The sequence below is a fragment of the Panicum hallii genome, chromosome 2 (genome assembly GCF_002211085.1).
Source record: "Panicum hallii strain FIL2 chromosome 2, PHallii_v3.1, whole genome shotgun sequence".
Classification (NCBI taxonomy): Eukaryota; Viridiplantae; Streptophyta; class Magnoliopsida; order Poales; family Poaceae; genus Panicum; species Panicum hallii.
Window position 1 is genome coordinate 11,717,385 of NC_038043.1, and position 15,234 is coordinate 11,732,618.

Consider the following 15,234-nt stretch of genomic DNA (forward strand, 5'->3'; position numbering starts at 1 on the left):
TAATGGTCGGGGAGCTGCTTGCCATCTCATCTTGGCGTGGAACAGCTCGAGGAAAAGGGTCAACTGTTGGAGCTTCGTCTCGTGAGTGAACTGAGCTCGGGAGAAGTGGTTCAACTAGCGAAGTGAAGCGGTTCGGTGTGCTTGGGCTGATGATGGAGTTCATCACGGCCTCGCTCCTTTTATAGGCGAGGAGAGCAGCAGCGGCGTCGCACAGGGACGGGCGACGGCGTGGGCTGCGGCAGCTCGCCATCAACTCAAACAGTGGCAGCGCTGAAGGCGCGAGCGTCGAGGCGGCAAAGCCGGCGAGGACGCTGCAGCGGCGTGGGCAAGGTGGGGACGCGGAGGTGAGCGGCACGGCGCGGTGCCGACGGTAGTGCGCGGTCCCGTCGTGGGGCCAGCGTGTCGCGCGTGCGCGAGCGAAAGCGAGCGCGGGTGGGGACGGTAGGGAGGGGCGTCGGCTTCCTTTATAAACGAGGTGAGGCGGTTCGCGCGGCGGAAAAATATCTCGGCCGGCACTGTGTGCGACGACCCCGATTTATGGCGAGGTGGAGCCTAGCAACGGATGAATCACAACCTATATACTAAGTACTCAAGTTTAACCAGAAGATTAACACTTACCTTATTGGAGCGACAAAGTCACGAAGGAACACACACCTTTAAGTGGCTACTCCAGCACTCACCCTCCTAGCCTTACCACAACTTATCTACCTTGTTCATGGGTGGATACCATGGCAAAGGGGGGCTCTATTTATAGGTCAAAGGAAGCCATGGTATTAGGACAAATGTCTCCTTTCTAAAGAATTCCAAAATATCCTAACATTTCCAAAATTTACTTATTACTAATTCTAGAGTATTCTATTGAAAATATCCCACTCTTGCTTAGTGGAGAAGGAACTAGAGGGTTGCCTTGAAAATATCCCACTCTTACTTAGTGGAGAAGGAACTAGAGGGTTGCCTTAAAAATATCCCACTCTTGCTTAGTGGAGAAGGAACTAGAGGGTTGCCTTAAAAATATCCCACTCTTGCTTAGTGGAGAAGGAACTAGAGGGTTGCCTTGAAAATATCTCTTTTGCTTAGAGGGTTGCCTTACATTCCTTTCAATAGGGATGAAAACTGGGATATTACAAACCTACCCCACTTAGGTTGAATCTCGTCCCCGAGATTCAGCTTCACCACTAAAGAGGCTGGGGAACTCGGCTCGGAGCGCGTCTTCTCTCTCCCAAGTTGCTTCTGCTTCCGAATGTCTATTCCACTGGACTCGATAAATTTTGACTGTTGAGTTGCAGGTTCTTCGCGTCACAGTATCTAGAATTTTTATTGGTACTTCTTGGTATCTGAGGTCATCCTGCAGGTCGATTGTTTCTGGAGCCACTTGTTCTTCTGGTACCCGCAGACACTTTCTGAGTTGGGACACGTGGAATACATCATGCACATCTGACATCTCTGCTGGCAACTGCAGCTTATAGGCTACCGCTCCCACTTTCTTGATAATTGGGAAAGATCCAATGTAACGTGGAGCCAACTTTCCTTGTACCTGGAATCTGCGCGTGCCATGGATTGGGGAAACTTTAATGTACACATAGTCCCCAACTTCGAAGCTGAGAGTATGCCTTCTTTTATCAGCATGACTTTTCTGGTGGGACTGAGCTGCCTTTTTATTCTCTCTGATTTCCGCTATCTTATCTTCTGCTTTCTTAATAAAATCTGGGCCCTCAATAATGCGGTCACCGACTTCAGTCCACATGAGAGGTGTGCGGCACTTCCTCCCGTAGAGGGCTTCAAATGGTGACATCTTCAAACTGGACTGATAGCTGTTGTTGTAAGAGAACTCCGCATATGGAAAACTGTCTTCCCAATTTTTGCCATAAGTAAGAACACAGGCTCTTAGCATGTCTTCAAGGATCTGATTAACTCTTTCGGTCTGGCCATCGGTCTGGGCATGATATGCTGAACTGAAGTCCAACTTTGTACCAAGTGCTTCATGTAACCTGCCCTAAAATCTCGAAGTGAACTGGGTGCCTCTATCTGACACAATCCTCTTAGGTACTCCATGCAACTTCACAATACGCTCAATATATAACTTGGCTAATTTATCCCCTCCATAGTTGGTACGTACTGGGATGAAGTGTGCCACCTTAGTAAGTCGATCGAATATTACCCAAACCGAGTCATGGCCGCTCTGGGTTCTCGGTAGACCGGTGATAAAATCCATACTAACTTCATCCCACTTCCATACTGGAATTGGCAACGGTTGGAGTAATCCACTGGGTTTCTGGTGCTCTGCCTTAACCCTTTTGCACACATCACAATGGTCCTGCGGAAATGACCTTTCTTAGGCACACATAATCTTTTCTTGAACCACAGGACTCCATCCTTATCTACCTGGAAATCTGGGGCTTTGCCTTCATTGTTGCGATCTTTAATCCATACCAATCTTTCATCCTCCATCTGAGCTTCCTTGATCTGGTCATCCAGGATGGGATGAACACTAACCGTGTGTTTGGTTGGGGGAACGAGGGGGAGCGGAGCGGAGCGGTTCCATTTTTGCACCTGTTTGGTTGGCGGACGGTGGAGTGGAGCGGAGCGGTAGCGCTCCCTCGTAGGAATATTCGCTCAAGATCCGGAACGAACTGGCTCCGTGAAAACGAGCGGACGCGAGCGCTCGGCTCCGACGCGCGCTGGAATCCTGCTGCCCGTCACCGCCCGCTCGTCTCCCACGCAGGTGAGCGCCGCCCCTGGAGCCCCCCACCCCCCCCCCCCGGGCACCGCCGCCGCCGCTGGAGGCCCCCCCCCCCCGACGCGCCCCGGTGGATCTGCCGCGCCCCTGGAGCCCCCGCGCACCGCCAGCCGGCCTGGAGCCCCCCCCCCGACGCGCGCCCGCGCGCTGGAGCCCCCCGCGCGCCGCCGGCCTGGAGCCCCCCCCCCCCCCCGCGCTGGAGCCCCTGCAGATCCCCCCCCCCCCCCGCGCCTGGAGCCCCTGCAGCGCCCCCCCCCCAGCGCCCTGTCCTGGTTGCTGGTCATACATGCTTGCTGATAGCTCGCTAATTCTGATTCAAAGCTTGATCTTTGTCTCTGATTTTGGCAGCTCGCAGGAGAAATTTGGAAGGCAGTGTGCACGCCTCGGAAGGTATCATATTATGTCTTACTGAATATATGCTTTGTGTGATTACTTTTTATGCCTTAAAAATTTATTGATTTTATCTTGTTTCTGTATAATTTAGATGGATAAGAAGCAGCAACTTTTCATTTACACAGCTGCTGCGTATACGTTAATTTCGATGATGGCCATGATTATTCAATCTAGAAAAAGAAAACGCCGTGAACCTGTAGAACCAATTACCTATGCTCCAATTGAGGAGAGGGATAGAATGAGAATTGAGTATCTGAATAATAAGATATGGAAGAATGATGTAACTTGTGTCAATATGCTTAGACTTAATAGAGCATCTTTTTTCCGATTTTGTAAGCTTTTTAGGGACCGGGGCCTTTTGCAAGACACCATACATTTGTGTGTTGAGCAGCAGGTTGCAATGTTTTTAAACACAGTAGGTCACAATATTCGAAATAGGTTAGTCGGCACCAATTTTGATAGGTCCGGTGAAACTGTTAGTCGGTATTTCAACAAAGTAATGCACGCTATTGGAGAGCTACGAAACGACTTCATTACACCACCGTCGACATCAACTCCAGCTAAAATTGCAGGAAACCCAAGATGGGATCCTTACTTTAAGGTGTGAGGCCTATCTCCCCTTCATTTTAAGGGTGGGGTTCAGATTGTAATTTCTGATATTATTTCCATTCTAATTGTATAATAGGATTGTATTGGAGCAATAGATGGTACACACGTGCGGGCCTCTGTTCCTAAACACAAGGAGGCTTCCTTTCGTGGTAGAAAGAGTTATCCTACTCAAAATGTTATGGCAGCTGTAGATTTTAATCTTCGATTCACATTTGTGTTGGCCGGTTGGGAGGGGACAGCCCATGACGCTCTAGTCTTACGGGATGCTTTAGAGAGGGAAAATGGTCTTCGTGTTCCACAAGGTAAAATAAAACTTGTGTAGCTCATTATTTTAGTTATGAAATTTAATACCTAGCATAGCTTACATACATATCCCTTGTATGCTAGGCAAGTTCTACCTAGTTGATGCCGGATATGGAGCCAAACCTGGATTTCTGCCCCCTTTTCGTGGTGTTCGGTACCACTTGAACGAGTGGGGCAACAATCCTGTGCAAAATGAGAAGGAATTATTCAATCATAGGCACTCATCGTTGAGAGTCACTGTTGAGCGGGCATTTGGTGCGTTGAAGAGGAGATTTAAAATTCTAGATGATGCCACACCATTCTTTCCCTTCTCTACACAAGTAGAAATTGTGGTTGCTTGTTGTATTATTCACAACTGGGTTATACAAGATGGAGGTGATGACTTTATCATTGAAGCGAGTGAGGACTCGACTACCATTAATCATCATACATCTTCTCATGGACAAGCAGCAGAGCATGCCTTTATGGTTAACTTCAGGCAGGAACTTGCCAATGCCATGTGGGCAGACTATCATGCAAACAATATATGATAGTTATGTATTTCTTTTAATGTGCCTTCACTTTTATGGACATGTATCTTTTATTCGTATGGACATGTATCTTTTATTCGTATGAACATGTATGTTTTATTCGTATGAACATGTATCTTTTAATGTGCCTTCACTTGTATGGACATGTACTTTGGCAAACTTGATGCAATATGGACAAGTGCTTTGGCAAACTATCTTTCTGAATTTAATGTATTTGATGTAATGATTTATAATGTAGGGGATGGACACGGAGGCAAGCGGTGCAAAAGCTGCTAGTGGACTGTGTCAATGGACTCCAACTCAGTCCACATTTGTGCTCACCTTTCTTACTAATATTGTAGCTGATGGCACAAAGACCTCTACCGGCTTCAAGAAAGTTCATCTCAACGCTTGTGCTAAGGCTCTCAACGATCATTTTAAACTCACAAGAACAGGTGATCAAGTTAGTAATCACTTGAAGACATGGAAAAAGAACTACGCTAGGATCAACTATCTTAAGAATTTGAGTGCTGCTCTTTGGGATGAAGACGAATTCATTGTCTCTCTAGATCATGACCACTACAAAGGACATATGGCGGTACGAATTTTCACTTGCATTTTCTATTTGATATCACTATATGCTGGATATTGTACTTAATTTGTGTTGCATTCGCTGTTAGGATCCAAAAAATAAAGCTGATGATGAATATTTGAACAAGCCTCTTCCATACAATGGTTTTCTAGCTACAATCTTTGGCAATAGCGTCGCTACCGGTCAGTATGCAAAGAGTTCCAATGACCCAATTGGGACCGATAGAAGTGAAGGTGTGAGCCATGGGGGTGATGCCACTGCAGAAAATGATGGGCTGAACCATGGTATTGATAAAAGTGTCATCAGTGATGATATATCTTCATCAGCTAGACCAGCTAAGAGAGCCAAGACTATTGATGATACCGGGAGAAAGACCGATGGCTTGGTTGAAGCATTTCACTGTGGCACCCAGACGCTAGCAAATGCAATAGCGCAAGCAAGCAGTGCTTTACCACATGGTTTGTTCGAAGCCGTGGACAGTCTCCCAGGTTTTGAGCTTCACCACAAGACTCGATACTATCAGTACTTGGTTAGGCATCCCAATGATGCTCATGCTTTTGTGAATCTACCATCCGATTGGAAGCTATCGTGGTTTTCGAGTTTCGTGGCTGAGAACTTCTAGCTTATGGGTCATTGTTTGTGTCATGGCGGCTGCTGCCCTTATGTTTGTTAGTTTAGTTATTTCGGTTGATTTGAACTCATGTATGCGTTATTTCGGATGATTTGAACTCATGTATGTGTAATTTCGGTTGATTTGAACTCATGTATGTTTTATTTCGGTTGATTTGAACTCATGCATGTGTTATTTCGATTGATTTGAAATCATGTATGTCATGATTTTTATTATGTTATGTTCAAACTCAGTCCATTATATTGCATATTATGTTACGTTGAAACTCAGTTAATTATATTACATATTATGTCATGTTGAAACTTAGTTTATATTCCATTTTTAGTGTATGGTGGTAACCTCACCCCCAATAAAGGAGGAGGTAACCTCACTCTCCCGACTCTCCAACCAAACACAGAATGGAACGGTTCTACTCTAGCGCACTCTCCAACCAAACAGAAAATGGAACGGCTCCGTTCTCCTTACCAAACGTAGAATGGAACGGCTCCATCCTCAGAAACTGGAATGGAACCGTTCCATTCAACGCGGCTCCCCAACCAAACGGACCCTAAGATTGTGGTTGCAGGAGCGGCGTATAAACCTTAGGTACATCTTCCTCATTTCTTCGCTCAGCTCTGGGGCTTGCGTAACTAGGTGATGACAATACGCTTTATGACTGAGCGCATCAGCCACCGCATTAGCTTTTCCAGGGTGGTAATGAATTTCCAAATCATAGTCTTTGATCAACTCCAACCATCTTCTCTGTCTAAGGTTGAGATCAGATTGGGTGAAAATGTACTTCAGGCTCTTATGATCCGTGTAGATCTCACACTTGTTCCCGATTAGATAATGTCTCCAAATTTTGAGGGAATGAACCACCGCGGCTAACTCTAAGTCATGGGTGGGGTAGTTCTGTTCATGTGTTCTCAACTGTCTCGAGGCATAAGCTACAACTCTTCCTTCTTGCATAAGCACACAACCCAATCCTTGTCGGGATGTGTCGCAATAAACGACAAAGCTCTTCTGATTATCTGGCAAGACTAGCACTGGGGCAGAAGTTAGTCGCCTTTTCAACTCTTGAAAACTCCTCTCGCAAGCTTCAGACCAGACAAACTTTGTGTCCTTCCGGAGTAACTCGGTCATAGACCGGGCTATCTTAGAGAAACCTTCTATGAATCTCCGGTAATAGCCGGCTAATCCCAAGAAACTCCAGATCTCCGAGGCTGAGGTTGGTTGCTTCCATTCTGATACTGCCTTGACCTTTTCTGGGTCCACTTCAACACCTTCAGCTGTTAAGACGTGACCCAGGAAACTGACTCTCTGCATCCAGAATTCACACTTACTAAACTTGGCATACAACTGGTGTTTTCTGAGCTTTCCCAGCACAACTCTAAGATGTTGTCCATGCTCCTCAGCACTCTTAGAGTAGACCAGTATGTCGTCTATGAATACCACGATAAACTGATCTAACTCCTCCATAAACACCTTATTCATGAGGGTCATGAAAAAGGCAGGGGCGTTAGTTAGACCAAAAGGCATCACTGTGAACTCATACTGGCCATAACGGGTCCTGAAGGCTGTCTTAGGGATGTCCTCTGGTCGCACTCTGAGCTGATGATAACCTGACCTCAGATCTATCTTGGAGAAGAACTTAGCTCCCTTCAGCTGATCAAACAGATCATCGATCCGAGGCAGAGGGTACTTGTTCTTGATGGTGACTGCATTCAGGCCACGGTAGTCCACACAAAGTCTCATGCTTCCATCTTTCTTCTTCACAAAGAGCACTGGGGCTCCCCATGGAGAAGCAGAAGGTCTAATAAATCCCTTTTGTTGAAGCTCTTCGAGCTGCTTCTTCAACTCGGCAAGCTCTGGGGCTGCTAACCGATAGGCATTCTTTGCTATAGGCTTGGTTCCAGGGACTAAGTCAATAGTGAACTCTACATCTCTTTCTGGAGGCATGCCGGGTAATTCATCTGGAAACACATCTGCAAATTCCTGAACTATTGGCATATCTTTTAGGGATTCTGCTTGAATGTGGTTCACCATGGAGTTTGATAGGCTAGACTGGATTAGGCATGTGATTGTTGACCCTTGGTGGTTGGTGACTGTCACTGCTCTCAGCACAGGCTATGTTTCCTCGGTGCTTGGTGAGCCAGTCCATACCGAGTATGACATCTATCCCTTTGGAAGCAAGGACTACTAGGTTGGCAAGAAATACTACCCCACTTACGTTTATAGGGATATCTAAGACGCCTAAGTGGCAAGGTATATGACATCCAGGTGAACGTGTCATTAGCAGCCTCTTAAGGGCTACAGTAGGGATATCATATTTTTCCACAAAGTGGGAGGATATAAAGGAATGCGATGCTCCAGAATCAAAGAGTACTGAGGCTAGAGTTGATTTGACCAGAAACTCACCGAAAATCACTCCTGGTGCATCCTCTGCCTCTTCAGCATGCACATGGTTCACCTTTGCCTTGCCAAAGGACTGTTGCTGGCTCCTCTGGCCTAAGTGAGCCGGATACTGAGTCTTCTGGAACTTCTCCATCTGCTGGGGTTTCTTGCTTTCAAACCGTCGTTTGCGCTCACTGAGTTCTGACTTCCTATTTCTCTCAGTGGTGATAGCCCTGTTGATCATGGCATTAAAGTCACTGTGGGTGGTGACTTCAACCAAGGTCCTGATTTCAGGGTTAAGCCCACCAAGAAAAGCTTCTTTCTTCTTTTCATCGTCATTGATATCCTCTGGTGCATAACAAGACAACTCCGTGAACTTATGAAGATACTCTGTCACATTCATTCCACCTTGACGAAGCTTTCTGAACTCATCCCTCTTGAGCTTCATGACACTGCTGGGAATGTGATGTTCTCTGAAAATCTTGACAAAGTTAGCCCATACCATCTCGTTAGTGTTTTCATTTATTTCCCGGTAACTCTGCCACCAAGCAAGGGCTGGTCCCCTTAACTGTTGTACTGCGAGCAAAACCTTGTCTCTGTCATCTGCATGGACCACTTCGAGCTTCATTTCAATCTCTCGCAGCCAATCATCTGCCTCAATAGGGTTATCAGATCCCCCAAACTTAGGTGGCTGCAAGCGGTTGAAATCTGCAATTCTGCTGCCATTGCCATGATGCATTGCAGGTCTATTGTTGCCAAGATTGCCTTGAGCTTGAGCTGTGAGAGTGGTCACAAGAACTTGAAGGAGTTGGTTCTATTGCTGCAGTATGGCTGCCAGATCAATGGGTGCTGGGGCACGGGGAGGTAGCGGCGGTAGGTGTCCATTTTCTGGCACTTCTGGGGCTACATTCAGAGGAGCCTGGTTTCTCGGGTTGACCTCGTCACCGTCTTCCTGAGCATGGAGTCCCTGGACTCGGCTCGAACGATGGGACATCTGCGGTCAAGGAGGGATAAGATTAGGTGGCTCTCCTAATTTATTACTAGGGTAGATTTGCATATATATGATAGCACACAACACAAACGAATCATTCAAGCACCACACAAGCATTCATTCAAACAAGCAGGGATACATGACACGAAGGATTACAATGACGCGGCTCGACTTTTAAGGGTCGGCCGGGATGACTCGAGTACTGGACCCTACAACACGGTCTTCGGGATCACTATTTCCGGGATCTCGGGGAGATGCGGGAGGCGTGGGCGGCACTGATTCGCAAATCCTCCTGCGCGGTTGGGACGAAGGGTACAGCGGGATCCCCTCCAAGATTGGCGACTCAGCGGCAGTCCTGGAATGGTGTCCCTTACGCTTGGCACGATCCACTAGGTAGACACCTCTAAGAATCTGGCTATGGTGGTCTGCCTGCTCCCTAAGGTTTTCTTCGGCCACGGTGTAACACCCTAAGGTAATTTTCCCTAATTTTAATGAATTTATTTGTGCTCAAATGAAATTTCTAGGGTTTTCCCTAATTCATCTTGCATTTAAAGTAATTTTATAGCACAAGAAAATAAAAATTTATCATAGGATTAAATTGTTTGTGCATTCATGCTGCAGCATTGTGTTATTTGTGTTGAGTTTATAGGTTTGAATTCAAATTGTATTTTGAATTCAATTAGATTTGTTTGAATTGGTTGAGTATAGAAAAGAAGAAGGAAAAGAAAAAGGAAAGGAGAAAAAGAAAGGCAGCCCAACCCAGCCCAAACTCTCCCTCTCTCCCCTCTCCTCTCCACGCAGCCCAGCAGCCAGCCCAGCCTGCCCGAGCGCCGCTCCCTCCTTTCTCTCTCTGACTTAGCGGCCCCACCTGCCAGCGCCATCCTCCCTTTTTCCTCTTCTTCCCCGGCGTGCAACGGCCCCCGATATCTCTGGCGACCTCCTCTCCTCCGGGCCCACACGCCAGGGTAGCGCCGCCGCCCTACAAAGGGGAACCCCTGCGCCCTAGTGCCCTAGAACCCTAACCCTCGCCGCCAATCAAACCTCCAGCACCGCCGCCCTTTCTTTCTCCGCTCCGATCACCTCGGTCTCACCGTGGTCAGGCCGCTCCGCCGCGGCCCAGGCCACCACAGCCCCCGCAGTAGCTCCGCCTCGCCGCCAGGAAGCTTCCCGAAGCTTCTGCCCTCGACCCCAAGCCCTGCCCGTGCCGGAATTGAACCCGAAGCTGCCGCCGGTGAGACGCTCCGCCCTCGTGATTCCTCGCCGCCGGTGATCCCCGAACCTCCCTGACCCCCGTAACACCTTCGCAGGAGCCCCACGCGTCGACCCGTGGAGCATAGGAGTCCGGAGAGCCCCTGCAGCAGCTTCCTCCGCGAGCGCCACCCGTCCCCACCGCTCGGACCTCGTCGCCGGCCATCCTGCGCCGCTTCTCCGGCCCGTTCAAGCCCTCGGTGAGCACCACATCATCCCTCTGGTCGTGTTGCGCTAGATCCCGTAGCATTTAGGCCTCCGCAGAGACCAGAACGCCGCACGCCGGCGATGCGCCGCCGTGCAGACCCGCCCCCGCCGTCGCACCCGCAGCTAGAGCGCCCCCTGAGCCCCGCCTTAGCCTCAGGTGGATCACGCATGTCGCGCTGATCACGCCCGACCCGAGCTCGAGTTGTTTTGACCCCCGGAGCGCCGTTTTACGGCGAGGTCCGACGAACCCCGAGCCGCGCCGCCGCGGATTTGGTCGCCGGCGCTGTAGCGCCGCCATTCCTGCGTGCCATTCAACCTGAGCCGCCCGATCCGTGTCCAACGCACAGGATTAGATCTAGAACGAGTAGGGGTCCGGACCGTTGGATCCAGATCCGACGGCCCGCATCTTTGGATACCTGTTCGCGAGTTAAGATAGGTCCGAGCCGTTAGATCCAGATCCAGTGGCCCAGATTAGAGGTTACTGCTTCAGCCGTGCAGTTTTGCTAAAGAGCCCCTGAGCTTTCCTGGAATCAACCCGCAGTCCACCCCGTAGTTCAAAAATAATTGCAAACAAGTCCTTTTCTTCCTGTTTCACCCCCCCTGAGCTTTCTAGAAATTATTTCTCAGCCCTAGTCTTGGAGCTTTTGCAGGCTAGCCCCTGTGTCTACCCTTTAATTAGGTTTTAGCCCTCAGTTTTTGCACAAAACCCCCTGGTTTTCCTGTTTTCTTACAGAAAAGCCCTGGACCTTGTTTTAGCCCTAGATTTCGCGTCTTAGCTCCGTTTTAGTTGATTCTTGCGCTCACGCGATCGTTGTAACGCGTAGAATAGTTCTAGGCCAGTTTTGTGTGCTGTTCTATGGTATTGGTGTGCTATTTTCTTATAGTTTGCTATTGTTTGTGCATGTGTGTATGTGTGGACCATGCTTGATGATCGTGAATAGACACGGAGCCTTTGGACGAGTACCCGGAGCAGCCATTTTCCGAGCAGTTCGAGCAGCAGCCGGGAGAGTACGAGGAAGGCAAGTATAACATGAACATCCTATCACTTTTAAATACAACTTCATACTGCATTTTAATTCTGTATGCCTATAAGGATTTCCTAGCCACCTTTATCCTTATATATATCCTGGGGTTGCATTGTGGTTAGTTTTGCTAGGTGCTGCGCTCTCACCTATGTTGGTCCTTTTTAATTAAACTTGATTAATGGATCTATGCAACTTAATTCTGAGAGTGGCCCTCTGTGCTGTGTGCTTGAGCAGCTCACGTCTCTTTAAAATATGTTTTTGATAGAAACATGGTTTAGGGGGCCAGCACGGTGCTTAGTGCTTGGTTGGCTACTCTCCATAAGGACCGGTTCATAGAGTGACAACCTGGGACAACCGCGCAACCACAAGACTGGAATGGGACGGTCTTGACTTACTAATTAGGTCGTGTTGGTTCGGGAGTAACTTACCTGCGTGGGCAAGAGGGGTGATAAGCTTCAATGGTCCCTGCTCCTCCGGCTTGGTCTGTGCTGTGTGTCTTGTACCCCCGGAGGTGGGCCCCATCGTCGCTGATCCAGAATCCTTAGCGGTTACACCTTACCAACGTGATCCTTTGTAACGGTCTCGTAGTGTGCTTGCTAGCCATCTCACCTAAGGAAGTGTGATGAACAACTAGCGTAGCTCACGACTTGTGGGTAAAGTTGTGCAACCTCTCGAGAGTGTAGAACTGATATATCAGCTGTGCTCACAGTCATGAGCGGCCCAGATCCTCCGTCTGATTAGTGGGTTGTACCTTTGGTGGTTTTGGCTTGGTTTTCAGTAGTCTCATGATTAATTTTGATTAATTATTATGTAACTTGGGTTATGGTAATTCATCCACTTGTAATAAATAGCTTTAATAAAATTTGCCAACATTAAAAGCTAATGCAGTTGAGTCAGCTAACCTTAGAGCCTCATACTCGTGTTATACTTGTTGAGTACAAGTTGTGTACTCACACTTGCCTCTTCCTCTCTTCTGTTCTCTTCGGGACATCTTCGACTGCTACTCAGTACCAGGCGACGTGGAGGACAACATCAGCGGACTCGACAATTTCTAGGCGTTGTCTCCCAGTTGACGTCCCTGTGGCGCCCCGCTCTTCATGTATTTATTTTACGCTTCCGCATTCCTTGAACTGATTCTTGATTCAGTTGTAATAAAGATATTCATTTTATAATTTATACGCTTTTATTCGTGACATGTGTTGTGATATCTTGATAATCTGTTGTATATATGCGTGACTTGATCCTGGCGCATATATGATTGCTCGATTTATGTTCTTATAAATCGGGTGTGACACACGGCGAGGCGGCTTTCAGCTTCAGCCGCTCGGGCTTCTGCCTGAGCTAAGGCCAGCTTAGCCTTATGCCAACGAGACTCCGCTCCCTCAGCACGCTGGATTAAATTTCTCACACGCTGATGCAGTTGGTCGCACAAATCGTCGAGGCTAAGCAAATAGCCCGACATAGCGACAACTGTGGGGTTCTTCTCTGTCCCTGCGGGACTTTCCAGGTTACGGATCCTCGCTGCCCAAGCAGGACGGCTACGATCCAACGGTGGGAAGTACTTCATGGGAGTGGAACCCAAGTGCCATTCGAACATCTGGCACAAGTACCGCAGTGCCTTGCGAGCTGCAAGTTGAATGGTGTCAGGCATACGGGCTCCAGTGGCGGTGACGCTCCAGGGTTGCATCTCTAAGTATTTATCACTGGCGCCAATATGGATGGTGACCTCACAGCTTTCGGTGCCATGTTCCATGAACTCGCGACCCACGTACTCCGGTCGTTCCGGAATACCTAGTCGCACCGTGGCAGCATAAAGCACCCTGGGGAATCCATCTTCATTGATACAGTAGGTGGTGGTCCAGTCATCCGCCATCTAACTTACAAAGGTAGGGTTAGCATAATAAGGATAAAGTTTTAAGAAGTAATAAGGTTTTAAGGATTGACCATCCTAGGGCCCCTACAGTCATCGTTACTACCGGTTCGTGTCCTACAGCCAAGCATGGCTCTGATACCACTTGAAACGCCCCGGTCTAAACAACCGGAGCTAAACATGTATTTAAACACCAGAAAAACAGTCTCTGGTGAAAATACATTACACAAGTGGTGCCACAGTCATACATAGCTTTATTTAATACGTTCGATTACAATAATAATATAAACTAGTAATACAACAGTAGCCGTGATAAACGCAAGGGTAAACTCTTCATCTGACATGGTGGCTTCTACTGCAACGGCACCACTCCAGACTTGGGTATAGGGCACGAACTACTCGCCTTCCTCAGGCACGAAATCAGGATCCTCTGCAATAAGTCATAAACGGGTGAGTACAAAAGTACTCAGCAAGTTCCACCTCACCCTACGGGAGGGGAATGACATGCACGACGCACATTAAGCACAATGCATTAGTAATGCAACTTATGGTATGCAACTCTTCCCGACACAACCCACAGTAGGTAGCTCACTAGTTGTCAGGACCACACCATAGCCTGTCCATTCCGTGGACACGGACCATTCGCATGGATTCTACACTCTGCAGAGGTTGTACACTGTACCCACAAGCTCGACTGCCCGAACGGACAACCGACATAGCCGACACCCAGCCGTGGTCACGCCCCAGCCCGGCCGCACAAACCCTCGGGCCCTGACCCCAATGGTCTATACCCGTGAACCATCCCTGCGACCGTTAGGCTAACCAGTGGGATTAGGCTAAGTCCGGCCCATAACGGAACCTGTGGTCGTACTAAAGTAAGCTAGGTGAGATGTCAAAACAACTCGGTCCTTATGGTTCACCAGGGCAGCAACCATCCCTCAACTTGTCAACTCGAGCCTACCTTCACAGTAGCACTCACCTGCCAGTCTACCACCACGGTAGCGTCGGCTCCAGCATACCCAGCTGCCCTAGCCTCAGCCAAATCCCTTCATATCCTAGTCTCAACTCTGGATATGCATAACTACTCATATGCATGTATGAGCACACTCAATCACTCAAGCACCGATATGTGTAATCGATCCTAAACCAGGGCTACAACTAGACGTCCTCACATGGATGCAACCGCTCACGTAGGGGTCGATGAAACTTGCCTTCGCTTACGTACGCGTCGGCGGCGGCGGCTTCCTACTAGCGGGCTGGAGCCAGAAGACCCGTACTGGATCTGAGATTGAGGAGGGCAGGGAGAGACATTAGAGGGAGCGGCGGGACACTGGAGGGAGGGGCCGCGCCGGGGAGGAGCATGGTTCCAACCCTAGCTAGCTCCTGGTCGTGCGTGAGGTGAGAAGGGGAAAAGAACGAAGGGGAGAAGAAAAGAAACGAATCGGTACTTCTAAAGAGTGGCAGTGGGTAATTTTTGCGACGTCCGTTTGCCCCAACGCAGCAAAAGCAGGCGCCTGGCTGCTGTGAGATTTCTACGGTGGAAAGCAGCCTGCGGTGAGAAAAGTAGCTCAAGTTTCGACCTCTTTGGTTTGGATTCTACTTTTTTACAGCAGAACCAGCCTATGGAAGCAGAACCAAACGCACCCTAATTACATCCCTCTCCTACTTCATCTTGCCTCGTTCATACACCAATCCTGCCAAGTTTTTGTCCTTTTCAGTGAACGCTGGGGACTACAGCAGGTTACA

General features: G+C 48.6%; 1 protein-coding gene across 1 annotated transcript; it reads left to right on the forward strand.

Moving 5' to 3' along the window:
* Window positions 1-2,697: 2,697 nt before the first annotated feature.
* LOC112880886 lies at window positions 2,698-5,765 on the forward strand. Its single transcript, XM_025945616.1, has 7 exons — window positions 2,698-2,722; window positions 3,086-3,127; window positions 3,593-3,731; window positions 3,816-4,041; window positions 4,127-4,557; window positions 4,811-5,149; window positions 5,232-5,765. The coding sequence occupies exons 3-7, from the start codon at window positions 3,630-3,632 to the stop codon at window positions 5,763-5,765; spliced, it is 1,632 nt and encodes a 543-aa protein (XP_025801401.1). The 5' UTR covers window positions 2,698-2,722; window positions 3,086-3,127; window positions 3,593-3,629.
* The last annotated feature ends 9,469 nt before the right edge of the window (window positions 5,766-15,234 follow it).

Bases quoted from the DNA above. Each gene is read 5' to 3' on its own strand.
- LOC112880886 (XM_025945616.1), top strand. From the start codon at position 3,630: ATGCACGCTATTGGAGAGCTACGAAACGACTTCATTACACCACCGTCG. The intron at 3,732-3,815 runs GTGTGAGGCCTA...ATTGTATAATAG, and splicing joins GATGGGATCCTTACTTTAAG to GATTGTATTGGAGCAATAGA. The intron at 4,558-4,810 runs GCAAACAATATA...TTTATAATGTAG, and splicing joins CCATGTGGGCAGACTATCAT to GGGATGGACACGGAGGCAAG.